At 45.3% G+C, this 23,408-nt stretch overlaps 1 protein-coding gene across 2 annotated transcripts in view; it reads right to left on the reverse strand.

The window, feature by feature from the left end:
* Positions 1–23,408, reverse strand: part of LOC145349090 (protocadherin Fat 4) — a 174,709-nt gene that overhangs the window by 88,534 nt on the left and 62,767 nt on the right. For both annotated transcript variants that reach the window (XM_080197421.1, XM_080197420.1), the window contains exons 5-7: positions 16,151–16,325; positions 5,343–5,523; positions 2,386–2,636 (exon numbers count right to left, since the gene is read on the reverse strand). In XM_080197421.1, the coding sequence (XP_080053547.1) occupies positions 2,386–2,636; positions 5,343–5,523; positions 16,151–16,325 (607 nt within the window). The remainder of the gene's footprint in view (positions 1–2,385; positions 2,637–5,342; positions 5,524–16,150; positions 16,326–23,408) is intronic.

Genomic DNA, 23,408 nt, shown 5'->3' on the forward strand with positions numbered 1-23,408 from the left:
AGCACCCACCACAGCACCCATCCCCAACACTGCACCCACCACAGCACCCATCCCCACTACAGCACCCATCCCCATCACAGGATCCATCCCCACCACAGCACCCATCCCCACCACACTCCCACCACAGCACCCAGCCCACCACAGAACCGACCACAGCACCCATCCCCACTACAGCACCCATCCCCATCACAGGATCCATCTCCACCACAGCACCCACCACAGCACCCATCCCCAACACTGCACCCACCACAGCACCCATCCCCACTACAGCACCCATCCCCATCAGAGGATCCATCTCCACCACAGCACCCACCACAGCACCCATCCCCAACACTGCACCCACCACAGCACCCATCCCCACTACAGCACCCATCCCCATCACACGATCCATCTCCACCACAGCACCCACCACAGCACCCATCCCCAACACTGCACCCACCACAGCACCCATCCCCACTACAGCACCCATCCCCATCACAGGATCCATCTCCACCACAGCACCCACCACAGCACCCATCCCCAACACTGCACCCACCACAGCACCCATCCCCACTACAGCACCCATCCCCATCAGAGGATCCATCTCCACCACAGCACCCACCACAGCACCCATCCCCAACACTGCACCCACCACAGCACCCAGCCCACCACAGAACCGACCACAGCACCCATCCCCACTACAGCACCCATCCCCATCACAGGATCCATCCCCACCACAGCACCCACCACAGCATCCATCCCCACCACACTCCCACCACAGCACCCATCCCCACCACACTCCCACCACAGCACCCATCCCCACCACACTCCCACCACAGCACCCATCCCCACCACACTCCCACCACAGCACCCATCCCCACCACACTCCCACCACAGCACCCATCCCCACCACAGCACCCATCCCCACCACAGCACCCATCCCCACCACACTCCCACCACAGCACCCATCCCCACCACACTCCCACCACAGCACCCATCCCCACCACAGCACCCATCCCCACCATACTCCCACCACAGCACCCATCCCCACCACAGCACCCATCCCCACCACACTCCCACCACAGCACCCATCCCCACCACACTCCCACCACAGCACACATCTCCACCACACTCCCACCACAGCACCCATCCCCACCACACTCCCACCACAGCACCCATCCCCACCACAGCACCCATCCCCACCACACTCCCATCACAGCACCCATCTCCACCACACTCCCACCACAGCACCCATCCTCACCACACTCCCACCACAGCACCCTTCTCCACCACACTCCCACCACAGCACCCATCCCCACCACAGCACCCATCCCCACCACACTCCCACCACAGCACCCATCCCCACCACACCCCCACCACAGCACCCATCCCCACCACACTCCCACCACAGCACCCATCTCCACCACAGCACCCATCACCACCACACTCCCACCACAGCACCCATCCCCACCACATCCCCACCACAGCACCCATCCCCACCACAGCACCCATCCCCACCACAGTCCCACCACAGCACCCATCCCCACCACACTCCCACCACAGAACCCATCCCCACCACACTCCCACCACAGCACCCATCCCCACCACAGCACCCATCCCCACCACAGTCCCACCACAGCACCCATCCCCACCACACTCCCACCACAGCACCCATCCCCACCACACTCCCACCACAGCACCCATCCCCACCACACTCCCACCACAGCACCCATCTCCACCACAGCACCCATCCCCACCACACTCCCACCACAGCACCCATCCCCACCACACTCCCACCACAGCACCCATCTCCACCACAGCACCCATCCCCACCACACTCCCACCACAGCACCCATCCCCACCACACTCCCACCACAGCACCCATCCCCACCACACTCCCATCACAGCACCCATCTCCACCACAGCATCCATCCCCACCACACTCCCACCACAGCACCCATCCCCACCACACTCCCACCACAGCACCCATCCCCACCACTCTCCCATCACAGCACCCAGCCCCACCACAGCACCCATCCCCACCACACTCCCACCACAGCACCCAGCCCCACCACACTCCCAGCCCCCACCTTTCAATCACTTCCTTCCTGATCTTTTCACATCCCTCCCTCACTGTCCTGCCACTGCACCAATCTCCCCTCCTTTAAGAGACCTTACCAATTACCAATCTGGTTTCTCCCTCGGGTCAGAATTCATTTCTCACTAAATCCCTTGGAAATGCCTGAAAATAATTTTCCTTTCTATGTTAGAGACACGGTACACAAGGATTAAATTTATTTTTGTGAAGAGATTAATATCACAAAGCCATACAGAAGCAACGTGAGACCACGGTTATGGAAATGTCTTTGTTTCATATCAACATGTAAATTCATTTTCGGAACTTACCTTCGTGTAGAATTGCTGGGACGTTAGCGACGTAGGGGTCATTGAGGAATTGAGGTGGCTCGTCATTTATATCCGCGATCATGACAAACACCGAAGCTGAACTGGAGAAGGGCTGTGTGGAATTCCTATCAGTTGCTAGAACAATCAGTGTATAACCTGGCTGGACTTCTCGGTCCAAATCAGATGTAGTGACAATTTCCCCGCTGATTGGGTCAATAGAGAACAGGGACTCTCCACGCTCCATTGAGTAACTAGAAATGAAATGAGTACAATCTGAACAAGTTAGCTGTAATATTTACAATTTCAATAGCCTTTTCTGTTCCCTTAATACTCTTCAGTAGAAGTTACACTTCCGTACTACTTTATATTCTGGAGGTAGTTGCCCGGATTTACCGCTGGGGATGACATTATGGTGGGGTGAGAATGGCATTTAGAATCTGTCATAATGTCAATATCCCTGCAGTTTGGAATTGCCATGGACATTGTAAATGTCTCTGATTTAGAACTTGACCATTGGTGGATAAAGGATGGATTTAAAGATGTGCGACAGCTTAAAGGGTCAGGCATCCTCCAAGTGTTTTGGTTGCAGGAATCTTTATGATTCCTACCCACATGTGGGGAAGCAGGGTTACGGGGAAAAGACCCCCTGCTTTGCAATCCCAATCTGCTATTTGAGGAGATTAGGCTGAGGAGGAAGAAATCTTAGAACTGACTAAAGAAACGAAGAGGGACAGTAGAAGGTCGCAATCAGAGGTAATCAGGGCCAATTGAATCAGTCATAGGTGACAACTCAGTACTTGGCTAAAGATTAATGATGCCAAGATGAAAACAGCAAACTCAAAACATCTATAAGGATTCTAAAACACATTTCAATCTAGAAGCAAGGCACTTTAAATTCAGTTCTGCTTTCTCTCCAGAGTCGAGATACCCTTGACACCAGAGTTTATGTAGCTGAGAATATGACGACTTGCAGTTGAGGCAGGTGGGATGGAAAATGTGATGTAAGATGTCATCATGCCTTTAATATCTCATTTGCCTTTAGTTACCACAGTTACTTCACTGGCCAATAGAAATTATGTTGGCAAATCAACCGAGTAAAAAAATGGGTGGAGTTGTGGCAGAGTGAAACTCCTGCTCACTATCCATGACTGGGGCCCATTTTATATTCATATGTCTGGTTGGGAACAGAAAACTCGCATCATCTGTAAGATTCTGCAGTGTAAACCGAAAAGTATCAGTGCAGTGATGATACAGTTTATATGCATGACAACATGTATAATAAAAAATGAAATGCCATCATCTTCCTTAGAAAATATAATGATACATTTGGCTACATGAATCATAAATGGTTTCTTAATATGAGTAAGCATTAGTCAACAAAAAGCAGGTGGTAGCCTGTAGGTTGAAGGCTATAAGCAACAGTTAAACAGTTAAATCAGTCTACTGAATCTAAAAAGATTAAAGAGTAAATGAATGTGATTGAGGGAGTGTTTACATGTATAAGTGTGTGCGTGTGTGTATGTCTGTGTATACATGTGTGTGTACATGTGCGCATATGCACATGTGTGGATGTGTGTATGTGTACATATGTGTGTGTGTGTGTGTGTATGCTTTGGAAATTAACAAAGAAGCCAATTCCAAAGCATATCTTTTATTGGCTTGAACCGAACAGTCTTGAAAAATGTGCTAACCAATCATCTGAAGGCCAGTAATGCTGAGATGAGGAGAATGATAAGCGTTCAATTGGAGTAAAGTTATAAGGATGGATTTATTAAAATAGCAGCCTTGATATCAAAATCAATTGGATTCTCATCAATGTAACGTGCACTATAAAGCTTAGTCCAAATCTGAAAAAATGTTTTGAAGCGACCACATAAAACTGGGGTGTAGAGCATACAAACCATTCAGCTTATCTGTTTCAGTTGCCAACGTCACTCCTCCAACAAGTCTCTTCTTTATCTAAACTGATTATTTTCTATTCCTTTCTCCTTTGTGTGTTTAGAATGTAAATTTCTATGAAGTATTTACAGATGGTGCTATTCATATCTTTCTAAAGGATCCCAGTAGCTATGAAATGAAATCACTAGCTGTATTTGGCTGCTAAACTGGTGGAGAGTAGGGCTTCTGCCCCCCAACTTCTGCACTGTATGCATTCTCTGAGTCTAGCGAGTCTTGACCTAAGTGCTTTTTTCCAACATTTTAGCCTTTAAATTCAAAAGTTCTCCAGAGGTCAGGCCATCATTGTAGAGGGTGGAGACTTTCCACAGGACTTCCTTTGACCACAGTGGGCTGTAGGTCATTGAGAAAATTCTACACTATCTCTGACAACAGGCCTTCATCTATTTAGCAATTGCCCTTCACTAATGATATTGCCTCTGTCAAATTTGCCGTGAGCGGGAATGGGGGATGGCAAACTATGAGTCTGGATGCAGCATAGATTTCCGTGTTCTCCTGCTTTTATGCTCACTCCCATTGGAAGGGTAAAAAATCCTGCCCTCAGTCTCTGAAAGGCATTAAAGATTAATTAATTATTGAAGCTGATACTGCCAAATTAACAAGGGGGCAGCACAGTGGCACAGTGATTAGCACTGGTGCTTCACAGTGCCGGGTTCGATTCCCGGCTTGTGAGGTTTGCCTATTCTCCCATGTGTCTGCTGGGTTTCCTCCGGGTGCTCTGGTTTCCTCCCACAGGGTTAGGATGTTTGGCCATGCTAAATTGACCCTAGTTTCAGGGGGATTAGCAAGGTAAACATGTGCAGTTACGGAGATAGGGTGGGATTGTTGTTGGTTCAGGCTCGATGAGCCGAATGATCTCCTTCTGTACTGTAGGGATTCTCTGAACAAATGGATGGAAAAATGGATCGAAGGTACCATTAAAGGAAGAGCTCAGATTTTCACAAGCAGGTAATATTTCTCAGGTAGATCTATGTGATAGCATATCTGTGATGGCATCATACCTGATCTGTCCATTCTCTCCAGCATCTGGATCGACAGCATGGATCGTTAAGACCGTTAGTCCAATGGGGGCTGCTTCACTCACGGTGACAGTGTACTGACTCTGGGTAAAGACTGGGGTGTTGTCATTAATGTCATCAACAATTATTTTGATTGTCCCAGAGCCAGTAAGTGGTGGAACACCTTGAAAATGCAAAGAAACTGAGCAAGATTACAATATAGTATCCCGTTCCTGATCATAAACACATTAACATATGGAATTAATTAATCATATATGCAGAATGCAGTTAGCGTTTTTGAGTTTTTTATAATTGTTCTCGGAATTAGTTGCCTTGAGCAGGTCTTCTTCTCTGTTGCTGGAATTCCAGTATTCTGAGCCAATGATGTTGGAGTAACAGTAATATCTGTCCAAATTAGGATTGCATCTAATTTGCAGGGGAAATTGGAGATAATTGTGTTCTCATAACATTGCACCTTTCATCTTATTTAGTGTTAATAATTAGGGAGGAAGGAGCTGATCTTGAATTAAACTAGATGAGTTGGGACAAGTGTCTCTTACAGATGGTACCTACTCCAGCCACAATGCACTAAGTGAGGGATAGATATTGATTCCAATGGCAATGACACCACTTAATCAAACTGCTTTGATGGATCAAAGAGATCTGGAACAGAGGTGTTCTTGTGGACACTGTACAGAATGTCAGTAAAAAATCTACTGGTGAGTAGGTCTCATTTGATAACATTATTAATGCCACCTTCCATCACTTTGCTACTTATTAGGAGGAAGTTGGTAAGGCAGAATTATACCAGGTTAGAGACAACTATTAGATGTTGCATGTTTTCATGTAGATATGTTTTAACCACAGTGATTCATCGTGGGTCTCTGTAATGATATGTTAATTTGACAGTTACTCTGTCCAGCACTGTTCAAGTGGTGAGATGCATTAGAGTACTTTTCACATTGGAAAAAAATGTTATAATGTATGTAAAACTGTGCAAAATTGGGCTGGGAAAATCTGTAAGATTTAGAAATTGGGATTTAAATGTGACATCATGTCAGTGGGGTTTACAACAGGTTACTGATGAACAGGACATGCCATGGGTGTACAGTTATGTTCAGCTTCTAGGGAGGACAGGGTGAAGCTTGGTAGTATCCAGGGACTGGTCCCTGTCATTGCTGCCTGATATTGTCCCCTGGTGAGTGCTGGGGCAATGCCCAGCCATTGCTGGAGTGGGGAGGCTTCCATTGAGATATAGAGAGCATTAGATTGAAGTTGGCAGGTGGGCTAATGACCCCAACAATCGAGATAGGCCTTCAAACCAGCCTGGATCCAAAGAGAATTCCAAAGATTCACAATCCTCTGAGTAAAATCAATTCTCCCTGAAGTGGTTTGCCCCTTATTGTGATATTGTGTTCCCAGGTTCCAGACTCCTCAACAAAGGGAAATGTGTTACCAGTATCTGTGAATACCCTGTGTATTCCTGTAAATATTTTTGTAGGTTTCAATGTGATCCCCTTGTGGGCGGAGTGGGGGGAGTCCTGTACAGGAGATGGATTTTTCTTTCTTCTGTGTATTGCCGGTTCATGGGGTTTTTGTTTGTTTTCGCTTTCCGTAGCGGGAGCTAGGCGCGGGGGCAGTCGGGAAGGGAGCACGGGAGTACAAAAAGAAGGCTGCAGTAGACAGCAGGCAGCGTCGGGAGTGGGCAGTGGGGTGAGGTAGGTGGAGAGTGAGTGATGCAAGGGCTTTGGCTCACAGGGCTTAGGCAAGAGCAGGCTTAGGCAAGGTGAGCTACTAGTCCAATTTTTCCCGTTTTCCGTTTGTGTCCATAATTCTACGGGTGGTCAAATAAATGGCAGGGTCCATGGGGAGATGCGTCAGCTGCGTTAGGTGCGATATGTGGGAGTTCCTGGAGCCACCGCGTCTCCCGAAAGTCCACATCTGCACCAAATGTCTGGAGTTGCAGCGTTTGAGGGCCCGGGTTAGGCAATTAGAGCTGAGACTGGAAGATTTATTTTTAGTCAGGGAGAATGAGGCAATAATGAATAGGAACCACAGTCACGTGGGGATCCCAGAGCCTGGAGGGGGGATGGGTGGGTTACTGTTAGGAGGGGGAAAAAGAAGAGGAGTAATGGTCCAAAGACTACCCCAGAGGTAGTCTCTCAAGATATCAGGGGTAAGGCGACAACTGGGGTAGGAAGGGTAAGAAAGGAAGACCAGAATGCCTCAGACAGAAGGAAGGGGGCTGGATGTGAGATGGTGGTGGGGGATGGGAGGGTTAAAGGAATTGATAGGCGGTTCTGTGGGCAAAAGCGGGACTCCAGGTATCTAGATGGGTTGAGAACTGGCTTGCTAAGAGGAGACAGAAAGTAGTAGTGGAGGGGTCCTTTTCTAGCTGGAGGTCTGTCACTAGTGGTGTGCCGCAGGGCTCAGGACTGGGACCTCTTCTCTTTGTAGTGTATATAAATGACTTGGAAGAGGGAGTAAGTGGTGTGATCAGCAAATCTGCAGATGACACTAAGATGGCTGGATTGGCGGGCAGTGAGGAGCAGTGTCTGGCAATACAACAGGGTATTGATAGGCTGGTATATTGGGCAGATATATGGCAAATGGAGTTTAATCCTGATAAATGTGAGGTGATGCATTTTGGCCGGAATAATGAAAGGGGGAGTTATATGATAAAGGGTAAGCCTATAAAGAGTATAGAAATGCAGCGGGACCTGGGGGTGCAAGTGCACAAGTCTTTGAAGGTGGCAGTACAAGTGGAGAAGGTTGTGAAGAAAGCCTATGGTATGTTAGCCTTTATAGGAAGGGGTATAGAGTATAAGAGCTGGAGTCCAAAGTTGCAGTTGTATAGAACATTGGTTAGGCTGCATTTAGAATACTGCATCCAGTTCTGGTCGCCTTACTACCGGAAGGACGTGGAGACTCTGGAGACAGTGCAGAGGAGGTTTACCAGGATGTTGCCTGGTATGGAAGGACTGGGTTATGAGGAAAGATTGAGCAAATTGGGGCTGTTTTCCCTTGAAAGACGGTGACTGAGGGGGGATCTAATAGAGGTATATAAGATTATGAAGGGTATAGATAGAGTAAACAGAGGTAAGCTATTTCCTATGTTAGAGACACACATTACGAGGGGCCACAGGCTTAAGGTGAGGGGGGAGAGGTATAACGCAGATATTAGAGGGAGGTTTTTCACACAGAGGGTAGTGGGGGTATGGAATGCTCTGCCAAGTAAGGTGGTGGAGGCAGGCACGCTGGAGTTGTTTAAGAGTAACTTAGACAGGCACATGAGTGGGTTGGAGATGGGAGGATATAGGAGATTGTTTTAAATAAGGTTCATTAGCATTGGGACGTCCCTGGTAACATAAAAGGATGTGGAATGATACTAATGCTTTTCTCTTTTAATTCACAGGTTTTAAATTGGTCCGCCTTGTTGTCCAACGAGGGGCATACACGCGATGGGTCGTACTAGGGTTGCTCTTGAATGTTCGAGATTGGCCTAGTGCTTCATGTCGTTAGTGTGTGCTTAAACTGGACCAGATGCTGGGCAAGACGACAGCTCAGTGACTATCACTGTTTGCTGTGCAGACACATGGATTTGGGCCAGTGCCTGTGGGAGTTTGCGCATTCTCCCTGTGCTTGCATGGGTTTTCTCCGGGTGCTCCAGTTTTCTCCCACACCCCAAAGATGTGCTATTAGGCTGATTGGAGGTAATAAATTGTCCCTAAATTAGTTTCCCTAAAGTAATGCCATAAACAATAGATAAGGGACATGGGTGGAGGGGGGGACTGGTAATGTTAAAATGGCGGCGTGGGCTCGTTGGACCGAAGGGCCTGTTTCCCGGGCTGTTTTTTTTTGTTCCTTGTTCTTTGAGGAATCCCAATGGGGGTGTGGGAGGGGTGAGTAGTTGTTGGGAGGGGTGGTGGGGGAGTGAGCCATCTGGAGAGTGCAGGGTTTCCCGTGAGGGGATCAGTCTGGGTATTTAAAATGTTTTTGCTGAAGTTACAAGTGTTTTTATTTCTTCAAACACTTTCAGCCTAACTAGTAATGTAACACTGGCAGAAGTTAGCAATTTAAATCAGTTTGTCAGGTGGTTCCCATCGCAGTTGCCCAGAGGAAAGTTTGCCACATGAACCCTTCTATGGGTTCTGAGGAGATTCCCCAGTGCATCTTTGAGGTAGCCCCCAAGTCTGGCACTAGGGAGCTGTGAAGTTACAGACCATTCTGTTTGAAAGTCAAGTATTTCAACCTGGATAAAAGCAAATTACTGCGGATGCTGGAATCTGAAACCAGAAGAGAAAATGCTGGAAACTCTCAGCAAGTCTGACAGCATCTGTAAGAGAGAAAAGAGCTGATGTTTTGGGTCCAGATGACCCTTTGTCAAAGCTGTTTAACAAAGTGTCATCTGGACTTGAAACGTCAGCTCTTTTCTCTCCTTCCTGATGCTGCCAGACCTGCTGAGATTTTCCAGCATTTTCTCTTTCAGTTCAATCTGGAGCTGAAGAAAGGAGGTGAGGCAGATTGGAAAAATAAGTTAAAGGGAATGACGGTACATTCGCAATGGATATTCACTGAAGAATTATAATATAGTTTATAGCAACAATACTTTCCTTCATGGCACAAAAAAGCTCCCAAACGTCAGAACTATGACTAACAAAGGAAGTGAAAGATTGTATGAGGTTAAAGAAGTCTATAAAGTTAGACGAAATAGTAACGATCCTGAGAATTGGGTGCAATCTCAGACATTGGCTGGGGAAATGAGATGTGGAGATGCCAGCGTTGGACTGGGGAAAACACATTAAAAAGTTTCTCAACACCAGGTTAAAGTCCAACAGGTTTATTTGGGAGCAAACACCACTAACTTTCAGGGCCCTGCCCCTTTGTCAGGTGAGTGGGGAGTCCTGATTACAAATAGGACAGATAAAGACACACATTCAGTTTACTGAATACTGATTAGAATGCGAGTCTATTAGCTGTGAAGACTTGCAATATAATCAGTATTCTATAAGCTGACTGTGTGCCTTTATATGCACTGTTTGTGATCAGAACTCCCCATTCACCTGACGAAGGGACAGAGCCCCGAAAGCTAGTGGTGCTTGCCACTAGATAAACCTGTTGGACTTTAACCTGGTGTTGTCAGACTTCTTACTGGGGAATCGAGCACAGATCTTGTGGCTGGGACCTAAGGCAATGGCTTTGATTTTCCTAATATTTACTCAGAGGAAATTTCTGCTCATCCAGTACTGGATGGTGTACAAACAGTCTGCCAATTGAAAGGTAGTGGCGATGTCAGGAGAGATGGCAGCAAGCCTGGGTGCTGGGTATCAGTGTGCAGGTGGAAGCTGGCACTGTATGTTTTGTTAGCATTGCAGAGGTTCAACAATGCCGAAGAAAAATCCTTGGCAATCGTGCATTTATTTGATGTGGATATTTTATACATCTGGTACTGCCTGGTACAGAAATTGTATTGTGGGGACCTGCTTTGTTTGCATTGAACTGAGTCTTTGTTTGTCATTAACACAACGTGTGTGAAGGCTCAAAACGTTCAGATTACTTCCAGATTCTCTTTGCCTGCACAGTGGCAGACATTTAAAGGGACATTTCAGGATACAGAGGATAGGTACATTCCAAAGATAGGGCCCATCATCTGCGGTTAACTAAAAAAGTTCAGTAAGTATTAAACATAACGAAAAAGCATATATTTGTGCAAAGACAAGTGGCAAGTCAGAAAATTGGAAAGAATATAAAGAACATCATAGAATGACAAAAAGACTAATAAGGGGGGGAAACTATGATAGAAAGCTAGCCAGTGATAGAAAGATGGACAGTAAGAGTTTTATAGGTATTAAAACAAGAAAGGAGTTAACACAATGAACATTGGTGCTATAGAAAGTGTGCCTAGTAAATTAGTACAGGAAAGTAGGGCTGTGTCGGATGAGTTAAACAGGCATTTTGCAGTTGTCTTCACTATAGGGGACACAGGTAACCACCCCAGAAATAGATGTAAATCAGGAACTGGAAGGGAGGAAGGAACTCAGGAAAATTACAATCACTGGGGAAGTGGTATTGAGCAAATTGTTGGGGTTGTGGGCTGGCAAATCCACTGATCCAGATGGACTTCAACCTAGAGTCTTGAAAGAAGTGGCTAATCAGATAGTTGATGCCTTGGATTTCATTTTCTGAAGGTTTCATTAGATTGGAAAATAACAAATGTAATTATTTTATTCAAAACTGGAAGGAGATTGAAAGTAGGAAACCACAGGTCAGTTAGATTAACATCTGCCATAGGGAAAAGAGTACGGGCAATTATTAAAAATGTTTTAGCAAGGCGCTTGGGAAAAATTCAAAGCAGAGTCAACATGGTTTTGTGAAAAGGAAATCAATTATTAATCAATTATTAATTAATTATTGGAGTTCTTCAGAGGTCTCATGTGTTGTGGATAAAAGAGATGGACAGAAAGTGCTGGAAAAACTCAGTAGGTCTGGCAGCATCCATGGGAAGAGCAACAGAGTTAATATTTTAAGCCCATATGATTCTTCTTTGGAACTCTGTTCTGTTTTCAGTTCAGATCTCCAGAATTTGCAGTATTTTATGTTAGACATTCATGATATCAGGTCTGACGTTGATTCTAGAATACAGCTTCCAAGGGTTTAAATTACAAGGAGAAATGACACAAACCAGGTTTCATTCCTTGGAATTTAGAAAGTTAGGGTCTGATTTGAAAGACTTTTTCAAGAAGTTAAGGGAAACAGATAGAGAGGAACTATTTCCATTGGCTGAGGAGTCTAAGAAGGCTAGCTCTCAAAAATTAGAACCAGACCTGCAGGAGTGAAATTAGGAAATAATTCTACACAGAAAAAGTAATAGAAGTTTGGAACAATCTTTCACAAATGATAATCAATGCTAGGTCCTCATCACCAATGTCTTCTGACATTTTCTGTCATGTTCCTGCGTGCGGACAGCACAATGGCATGGCAGTTAGCACTGCTGCCTCACAGCGCCAGAGACCTGGGTTCGATTCCCAGCTTGTGTCACTGTCTGTGCGGAGTTTGCACATTCTCCCCATGTCTGTGTGGGTTTCCTCTGGGTGCTCCAAAGATGTGCGGGTTAGGTGGATTAGCATTGGTAAATTGCCCCTTAGTGTCAGGGGCACTAGCTAGGGTAAATAGGATTATGGGAATAGGGTCTGTGTGGCATTCTGGGTGGTGTAGGCTCGATGGGCCAAATGGTCTCCATCTGCACTGTAGGATTCTATGATTCTATGAGTATTGATGGGAATTGCCCCCATTATGTGGGGAAATGTCAGACATCATATTAACATTCCATAAGGTAAGATGTAGCTACACCTACCATCCAATTTAACCCCCTACATGCATTTGAAAAATATACTAACACTGGTATAGTTGTCAGGAACTGTTCTGAGATTGAATTTCAGAACGAATGCTGCTTTGAAAATAAAATGATCCCAAATGCTGTGACGGATCATTAAGTGCTAGTGTTTACCCTGAACACAAACACTTTAGATCCATTATCACTGCATTTCCTTAATGCAATGCACTTAGACCCCTATATCGGTATCTGCTTCCCTGATGAATTTTTCCTCACCCATGAAATTGTATTTTATGCAAATTCAAATGCATTTGGTTGTAAGCGGAATGGTTTTCAACACAATAAACTTTCCCGATGATGCCCTGTAGGTTTATTTCTATTTGCTTTCATTAATACTTTTGTACATATTTGCTGATTTGGGATTTCAAAGTTATTCCAGTTAACTGGGTAATTAATTATTATAGTTTTGGAACAAATCACATTCAGGGTTGAAATTGTTCGTGTTCCAGAGGCTGCGCACAGATGTTTGTGCACAGATTGCCGTTATGGTCCTTTTCACCATTCTATGTGATCTCCCTTTATGAATTACTAGGGACTTAACAAAGGATTAAAAACAATCCTGGTCTGATTCTAAAAGAGCAGCAAATGACTCCCATTATTTTTCATCCCACCCTCTGTCCCATAACCTGCCCTATATGTGGCGTAAGATCACACACAACTATTGGGAAAGGCAGGTGATGTGTGTGAAACCTCAGCAAGACCCAACTTGTTTTCTTTATTCCTTCATGGGACATGGGTATCATTGGCTGGCCAGCATTTATTGCCCATCCCTAGTTGCTGGAGAGTAGTTGAGAATAAATCACATTGTTGTGGCTCTGAGGCCAGCTATCCCTCTATACCTGCTTCAAGCTGGTGATGACACAGGACTGCAGAGTCTAGGAATCACATGTAGACTAGACCGGGTAAGGACAGCAGATTTCCTTCCCTAAAGGAGATTAGCGAACCAGATATGTTTTCCTACTAATCAACAATGGTTTCATTATTGTCAGTAGATTCTTAATTCCAGATATGTTTTATTGAATTCAAATTCCACCATCTGCCATGGTGGGATTTGAACCTGGGTCCCCAGAACATTAACTGGATTAATAGTTTAGTGATAATACCACGAGGCCATCACTTCACCTAAATATAGCAATAGCCTGCTTCCTGAAATGAGAGTGCCAGCCTTACATTTCCTGGCATAATCGGGGAATTCTCTCCCATTATCCCATCAAAAGTCAGGCAGGATCAGAACAGAAAACATCAGGTGCTGAAAACAGAGGTCGAAGGATTTCAAAAGAATATTGGATGGACTATTGAGAGAAATTAACCTCCAGGCCTACAGTGATAGAGAGGGGGAACGTGACTGCCTGGATTGCTCTTTGGAGGCCTTTAATAGACTGGATTATCGGAATAGCCACCTTCTGTGTTGTGAGGGATTTATCTGGATGATTAGGCCTAACAGAGACTCATTGCTTAACTGGGATTTCCATTCCGTTACCTTCAGTGGGACCTGCTGCCACATCAGAGAGGTGCAGGGTCCAGAGGAGTTCCCTCCTCTCTGTCAACCTGAGGTTGGGATGTGGAGATGGAGGAAGCTCCTGGGAAACTGCAGAATGTACACAACAGGAAGGAGGTCTTGACCTCACACCAAATTTTTATTACTAATTTCTTCACCGGTTTTTCCACTGAAACACTACCGGTGTCTCCTGCTTTGCATTCTGTTGGGCGGCTGAAACACCACTGTGCATTCCAATAAATTCTAGTCCAGGGAAAGGAGTGAGGACTGGGGCATGGACAGACGGGTAGGTGGACCCACCACATCATGAAGAAGGGAAAGGAAGCCAGTGGATTCCTGTTCTCAACTGCTGTGCATAATGGCTGGAAGCAGGTCACGTCCAAACTCCACCAAGAGGGCAGCTGTACCTAGTACAGCTGCAAGCTGGTGATGGCATAGGTCTGCAGAGTCCATTTAGAATTAGTCTTTTCCAGGAAAATTATCCTAAATGTAGTTTAAGCCAGAATGGGAGAACAGTGAAAACAGGGAGTACTAGTCCAAGCTGTTTTTTTTGTTCCTGAGGCAGCATTGAGGAACACACGGGGCAGGTATTCATGTGAAATTTTAATATTTTCAAACACGCTACAAATGTGTGTCCAGGATTAAATATGAATGAGGATTAAACTAAAATTTTATTGAAAATGTACATGAAACAAAAACACTTTGTGTAAACTTTTCCGGCTCTGTAGGCTTGACACTTTGGAACAGTGTTGCAGTAACGTCTGGCCTCTTCACAGTTTACGAGCAATGGCAGCAGCAATGTCTAAAACCTATTCAAGTTGCAAGAGGTGTGAGAATAGATTGAATGGGGCACTTTAGTCCCCACATCCACACCTCTCACTTAAAAAGTCAAGGGGAGCCCATTCCCCTCCAGACACTGTGTCCACAGCTCTTTAGCAGCCGAGACAGGGATTCTGTCCTTCTGCGATAGGATATCTTGCCTCAGGGAACTGTTGACCAATCAAGGACCAGCAGGCTGCACTGGTGCCATAACTGGGAATGGTGGCCATTGCTGGTACTGCAGTGAGGTACAGTGGGCGGCACGGTGGCACAGTGGTTAGCACTGCTGCCTCACAGTGCCAGGGACCCGGGTTTGATTCCTGGCTTCAGAAATCTGCCATCATTACCTGGTCTGGTCTGGTCTACATGTGACTCCAGAGCCACAGCAATATGGTTGACTCTCAGTAGCACTCTGAACAAGGACAACTGGGGATGGGCAATAAATGCTGGCCAGCCAGAGATACCCATGTCCAATGAATTAAAAAAATCAGTAATGTAATTTAGTGCTTTAATACAGAACACTGGAGCTGATTTTAATAGTGCTCTGGTGCAAGAAAGTCTGCTGTATTTCAGAGACTGTGACTGCCTTGTGACACCTGGTACCTAAACCAATAAAATCCTGAGAGTCCCTGTAGATATCGTTTCCCACTGACTGTTCAGTAGTAGTGACCACACAAACCCACTAATCAAAAACAAGGGAAACCTTCCTGGGTCCACCAGAAATCCATATCCTCTTAATTAGAAAACTGTCCGTCAGTACCAGAAACAGTAGGGATCTCATCCATGGGATTTAAAGAGGGACTGACATCAAAATGATCCAGGCTCTTTCCTGAATCCACAGGCAGGTGTCCATTGCGCAAGCAGCACCAGGAATAATAATCAATCCCAGCATGGGTAATGTAGGGCCTGGAATTCCTCTTTTGCTGCCTTGGATTTATATAAGGTTAAACTATAGCTGCGGACCCACTCAGCCAGGGGACAGTTAAAATGTCTTTAAAAACCACAAAGATAGGGGGAATGGAGTAAAAACCATTTTTAAGAAACCTCTTAGCCAGTATAAATCAAAAATCTCTTCTTTGAGCTTTTGCCCTCTGCATTTACCTGCATCAGTGGCAGTCACCAACAACATGTACGTTTCCTGAATCTCTCTGTTCAGACTTTGCATAAGGCTGAGTCCTCCGTTTGCTGTGAGTGAGAACTTGCCATCTTCATTTCCACGGTTAATCTCATAGGTCAGTTTGCCATTGGAACCCAAGTCATCATCACGCCCCACTACCTGGAAAACAGCAAGGTCAGACAAAGTAATTGTTTTCCAGTAATATCTTTATAAGTGTTTCTGCAAACAGCCAATGCACTTATCCTGAAAGTTCACTGCTTCTGACACTTTGCTGAATGTTTTGAACTGCTGTGTTCTTTCCTTCTCCAGTACAGATGGAAACTTGTAGTGTTAGGGTATCAGCTTCAAGATGAATTACACTCATTGTACGTGAAGTTACTGTGCAGTCCTGCTAGAATGTTGATAGGTATAAGGATCCTTTATAGAAGAGCTGTTTTTGGTACAAAGTGCAGCACACACTTTATCATACCTGTGATGGATGCATATGTATTGATGTGGTGATTGTCCCTTTAAGGATTCAGCTATAGTGTAAAGGTAACATGACCCAGGGAACCAATCAGGGGGCAGGGTGGCTTGGCTTTCTGCTTCCAGAACCTTCTTGGGAGTTGATTGCAATCACGAGGCTACAAGCCTATAAATCATCTTAACCTGTGAATAAATTACCTGTGAATGTGGCACGATAGCACAGTGGTTAGCACTGCTGCTTCACAGCACCAGGGACCAGGGTTTGATTCCTGGCAGAGGTCACTGTATATGTGGAGTTTGCGTGTTCTCCCCGTGTCTGCATGGATTTCCTCTGGGTGCTCCGGTTTCCCCCCACATTCTGAAAGATGTGCTAGTTAGGTGCACTGACCTGAACAGGTACCAGACTATGGTGACTAGGGGAATTTCATAGTAACTTTGTTGCAATGTTAATGTAAGCCTTACTTGTGAGTAATAAATAAAGTTTAAACATGTTATTTTTCCCGAAGCCGGTGAACAAGAATTATTACATTTGATATAAGTCATGGTGCACACAGAACCGTTGAATAATGTCATTGTGACAAAAATAACACATCACTCTTTAGGTCTTCCTGTTCCCATAACAAAAATAACATTAAAAAGGCAAGATAAAAACTGTCTATTTCAGAATTGAATAGAGGCTTCATTCATCTGAATTTTAAGTGTGTAATGCCTATCCTACAAATTCTTCTCAGAAGTGGCTGTGTATTCTCTGGCAGAGAATGGATGTTAGCAAGATTGACAGTACTCACAGTTCTGAACTCAGACATTATCACTCATGTCAAAGGGTTTCAAAGTAATCCATGGACTCCTTGAGAAACACGCTGACTCACATTCCCCCCTCCGTGCTATGGAATTTTGACCCCACAATGTGTACCTTTTATTTTTACAGGATCTCCAACCTGGAAGCTGTGCTGATTGACAGGCGTGGCTCTTTGCTTGGGGAACATTCTGCAGGAGGCTGTAACCACAACAGCAGGTAAGGAACTAGCTGCTGCATAACTAGGAATGTAAGAATGGTGGGCCTAGACTTGGAGACCCAATCCCTGGGGGCAGATCTTGGAGTGGCAATCCAATCCTGGCTCCCTAGAGGGGTCTGATTCTCATTCTATGGAAGGGAGCTTTGGATAGGTGTGGGATCCAGTGGAAGGGAAGGAGGTAGCTTTGTAAGCTGGGAGAAAACATGCCTGTTCCTCTTGGCCTGGAAGCCGTGCTGTGAAGTACTATACTCTTGAAGCTCTCCTAGCCTCCCTTGAGCTGCTGAATTTCTTGAGACCCTGAAAATCTATTCATCGAGTTAATCCAGTAACATAGTTTAAGTGTGAGCCCCTAACCCTGTTATAATATTTTAGTCAAAGGTCCAACTCCTGGGAATGGATTACCTCCTGTCCACCATCGACTCAATCTGGAATTGGATATGTTGGAGAAAAGTTGAGGCTGGGTTTGAGATTTTAACATGTTAACTTCTCACCTTACTCCAACCTACCTGTTTTTTGGTGGATAAAATTACCCAAAGGGGCAAATTTTACTGTGCCGCTCACCACAAGAATCAGAGTGGGTGACGGGTGGACCATGGAAAGAAACATTGACCTTGGACGGGATTTTCTGGTTTTGGGGCAAGTGAGACCATAAAATCAGGCCGGTGTTTCCAGGACTGACTTTTGAACTTGTAAATCAGATGAGTTATGCATTGGTAGCATAATGTTGAAATTTGCAGGTAACTAACAGGCGTGTCAAATAGCAAGGCATGCCAGAAAAGACTCATGTAAGACGATTGTTATATCATAGCTAGAGTCCTTTGTGCATTTTGGGCATCTTATTAAGGAAAGGATATTAAAACCATAAAGAGCGTAGATTCATCAAGCTTAGCTCAGTTGGAACACTCTCATTTCTGTCAGAAGATTGTCATTCAAATGGTATTCCCCAGAAAATCAAATCAAATCAAATCAAACATTCTATGCTAGGCTAACCAGTCAGTAGTGAGGGAGCACTGCATGGTCAGTGGTGCCACATTCCAGATGAGACATTAAACCGAGTCTTGGCCTGACCTCTCAGGTGATATAAAAGAAAAGTTGGTGTCCAGTTTAAGATTGAACCTAAAGCAACATCTAAAACTGATTATTTGGTCACATATCTTATTGCTATTTGTGGGAACTTGCTATGGGTTAATTGCCTGCCACATTTCCCACATTACAGCAGTAACTATACTTTGAACATTCTTAATCTGCTGTAAGACACTTGAGAATGTTCTACAATTGCAAAAGGTGCTACATAACTGGAAACCTTTCTCTTTGTTATAAGAACATGTAGCTATGAAGAGAAACATTCTCTTTACTGAATACATGTTTCAGCTCATGACTCATTTCAGTCACGCTGGAGGCTCTTTAGCACCTGAAGGAACTGTCAAAAAATGGCCCCTCATATTTGCATTGTTATGATGTGTGAATTGGCCAAAATGGTCAGTGCTTAATGTGGTGACCATCATTTCTCATTTCCCACATATAAATCCATCGCTTACACCCATATATAAAGAATAAATTATAAAAGTTGTCATGTCCCTACTATAACGGAATTCCTTAAGCTTATTTATTTTATGAGACACAGGCATCTATCAGGGATTGGGTAAACACACATTTATTAACAATAGACATGTGAGAACAATTTATACATAAGTATAGAGTTTAAAAGCTGCCGTCTAATGCTTCAGTTGTATAGAACGTTGGTTAGACCGCATTTGGAGTACTGCGTCCAGTTCTGGTCACCTTACTACCGGAAGGACGTGGAGGCTCTGGAAAGGGTGCAGAGGAGGTTTACCAGGATGTTGCCTGGCATGGAGGGGTTGGGTTACGAGGAAAGGTTGGAGAAACTGGGACTGTTCTCTTTGGAAAGACGGAGATTGAGGGGTGACATGATAGAGGTATATAAGATACTGAAGGGAATAGACAGGGTCAATAGTGAGAGACTGCTCCCTAGATTGGTTACGAATACAAGAGGACATGATTTAAGGGTGAGGGGGGAGAGGTATAATTTGGATATGAGAGGAAGGTTCTTTACGCAGAGAGTTGTGGGGGTATGGAACGCGCTACCGAGTAGGGTGGTGGAGGCGGGAATGTTGGACTCGTTTAAGGTTCAGTTAGATAGGCACATGAGTGAAGCGAGGATGGAGGGTTATGGTAGGGGTTATTAAATAAGGGTTAGAACCTTGGGAGAGACCGGAAAGGCAGGCTTGTGATTAACGTTTTTGTCTTTTCACTCCGCAGGTGGAGGTCCACCTCGTTGTCAAACGAGGGGCATGCACACGGTGGGTCGTGCGTGGGCTACTCCTGGAGGTTCCGGGAGTGGCTTAGTACTTCGTGTCGGTGTGTGTGCTTGATCCTGGACCGGTAGACGGGCGCCGCAACAGCTCGGTGACTAGCACTGCTAGCTGTGCAGATACATGGATTTGGGCCTGTGTCTGTGGGAGTTTGTGCATTCTCCCTGTGGTTGCGTGGGTTTCCTCCGGGCGCTCCGGTTTCCTCCCACACCCCAAAGATGTGCTCTTAGGCTGATTGGTTTTACCAAATTGACACTATTCTCCCCTGAATCTGGCTAAGTCAGGGGTTCTATTTGTAGACACGCAGGGTAGAATAGGTGTAGGGTGATGCGGCGGCGCGGGCTCGTTGGGCCGAAGGGCCTGTTTCCCGTGCTGGGTTGTTCTTTGTTTCTTTGTTTATACACATCAGAGCTATGCATGCGTGCTCTGCTCAAAACAAAAGTAAAACTAAGACTAGATTACGTGATGTATTTCCCTTCTAGTGATGTCATGCTGCTATTTCTTAAAGGCATATTACAACAATAATCACATTAAGCACTGAGTATTTTGGGAAATTTAAACTGCTGTTCAGATCTTACTAAAATATGAATATCTGTCATCAAGGGGGGAATTTCCAACAGATTCTTCAAATGCTAAAGAGCCTTCAAGTTGGGCAAGATGGCTCTTGAGCAAATGAAAGCAAAATATTGCAGATGCTGGAAATCTGAAATAAAAACACAAAACATCCCTTCGAGTCCAGTGACCTTGTTTAACCTACAGTTAAACCAACTCACTGGACCTGTTAAACCACTGTTTTAACCTAAGGTGCCATCTTAGTAAAGGGGCTGAAACTTGTACTGGGAATGTCCATCAGGAGAATTGTTAAGGGACAGGTTACCATTTAAATTGATGCTATCACTCATTAAAAAGGCATTTAGCAAATAGTACTTGACCCAGTGCCCTTTCCAACAGTAACCAGCTGACAGGAAGAAAAACGCTGTAGCTGAGGATTTCAAGAAGCTACTAAAAATATATCACTATTTACTGATCACTTGCTGCTGGGGATTCGAGGAAAAAGCAATTTAAAAACCTCAGGAAAATTTCTGTGAAACGTTGTCAGTTGTTAAGAGGATCAACATTTCTTGCAGAAATTCTATGTGGACTTCACCTGGAAGGATTGAGTGTTGTGCTACTGACACCCTTCTAGGAGTGACCAGAGATGAGGAATGCTTGATCATGGACATCTCTCTAGGACTCCCTCTTGGTCTGTAGGGGAAAATGGGAGGAGGACATGTGCAGGAAGACCAGCACCAGCCGTAGCTGGAGAGAGGGAGAGGACGATCAGGAGGATAAAACAAACTCCTTCTCCCCTGGGGATCTCCTCTAGACCCCCTGGGTCACCAAAACCTCTGAAACCTGAGCTCACTGGGTGCCTGAGCCATTTTGAAACAATCAGTGGACTCCACATGTTCAGTGGAGCTCGCACACACAGCTCCACAAAAGCTGTGAGTAATAAATGCTTGTGAGCTAAACCTCTAAGTGTCAGTTTTAGCACCTTCACCTTCTGGTAATTCGCAATTAGAGCTAACATTGCATGCTAGAACCAAACTTTCAAACAGACATATCTTATTTACACGGCACTTTTTGTTCCCTGTTTTCATTCTTTGACCTTTCATAGCCATCTTCAGTCACTCTATTGGCCTCTCAAAGTCTTACTTTAGTTTTATTACTTAGGACAGCATGGTGGCACAGTGATTAGCACTGCTGCTTCACAGCTCCAGAGACCCAGGTTTGATTCCTGGCTTGGGTTACTGTCTGTGTGGGGTTTGCATGTTCTCCTTGTCTCTGCGTAGTTTCCTCTGGGTGCTCAGATTTCCTCCCACAGTCTGAACAATGTGCTGGTTAGATGCATCGGCTATGCTAAATTCTCCCTCAGTGTACTTGAACAGGTCCCAGGGTATAGCAACCAGAGGATTTTCACAGTAACTTCATTGCAGAGTTAATGTAAGCCTCCTTGTGACTAATAAATAAACTTTTTTTAAATAATTTAGGCCCAGAACTTGCATTCCTTTGTTGAGAAAGTTTCAATTTCCGACAGATAATTATTCTGCACCTGGAACACTCTGAAATTCCGATTGAAATTGGAGCCTTCAAGTGGTTCCAACTCTTCAACAGTTACCCTAGAAATGTTAGAAAGATTAAAACCAGTTTTAACTCCTGGGTAACTATGGTACTGACCCCCTACTGGACTCTGACTATTGTACCTACCGCCTAACTATACTCCTCACCACCTGACTACCTTTCCCACCCCACGACTGTCCCCCATCCTCTGACTACCCTCTCCATCCCCAACTGTGCCCATGACTACCCTCACCAAACCCTGACTAACCCCCCACCATATCTCACAACTCTCCCATTCCCCTGACAAAGCAAACCCCGCCTGGCCCTCCAACACACTTTACTCTTTGTAGAACTGTTTAAAGCATTTATTTATTGTATTTACTGCTTTAAGAATTCTGAGGGTGTGGTGAAAAGGCATTTGTGGACCAGCCTGCTTTAAATCAGCGCCAGGTTTAAAAGGAGGCCTGGTGTAGACAGCGGGCAGCGTCTGAGCGGGCAGCGGAGTGAGTGGGAAGCAGAGTGAGTTAATAGGGCTTAATATCAAAAAGGGCTGGAAGGAAAAAAGGCCAGGTGAGTTTGTTTGAAAAAAAAAACAAGGAAAAAAAAAAAATTTTTTCAAAACTACTACAGCAAGAAACAAGGAAAAAAATTTTTTCCCCATAAAAAATTACAGTGAATAATGGAGGGGCATGTGATGTGTGGTTTCTGTATGATGTGGGAACTGGCGGACCCCAGGGTCCTTCCCAGTGACCATGTCTGCAGTAAGTGCAGGTTGCTGGAGGAGCTCCAGCTCAAGGTGGATGAGCTGGCCTCTGAGCTACAGACACTGAGGCTCATCAGGGGGAGAGACGGTGCCCCTAGACTGGCTAAATCTAAGGGTCAGGGACAAAAGGGGGCTGCTGGGAGGAGGAGGAAGGGGGGTGAGGAGCGGAGGCCTCAGCCTCTTAATCTGCATAACAGGTTTGAGGTTCTTGCTTCCAGTCTGGAAGAGGACGAGGCAGGTGAGGTTGGTGAGCAAACTGCACACGGTACAGTGATGCAGCAGGACATAGGCAAAGAGAAGGGGAAAAGGAACGTAGTAGTGATTGGAGATAGTGGGGTGAAGAGTATTGACACTGTCCTTTGTCACAATGACAAAGTGCACAGAAGGGTGTGTTGTCTGCCTGGTGCTCGGGTACAGGATGTTGCAGCTGGGCTGCAGAGGAACCTGGAGTGGGAGGGTGAGAACCCGGTCGTTGTAGTACATGTGGGTGCCGGCGACGTAGGCAAAGTGCGGACTGAGGATCTGGGGAGGGAGTATGAGAAGCTGGGAATGGAATTAAAAAGTA

Source organism: Carcharhinus amblyrhynchos, chromosome 10 (genome assembly GCF_965287045.1).
Source record: "Carcharhinus amblyrhynchos chromosome 10, sCarAmb.v2.hapA, whole genome shotgun sequence".
NCBI classification, from domain to species: Eukaryota; Metazoa; Chordata; class Chondrichthyes; order Carcharhiniformes; family Carcharhinidae; genus Carcharhinus; species Carcharhinus amblyrhynchos.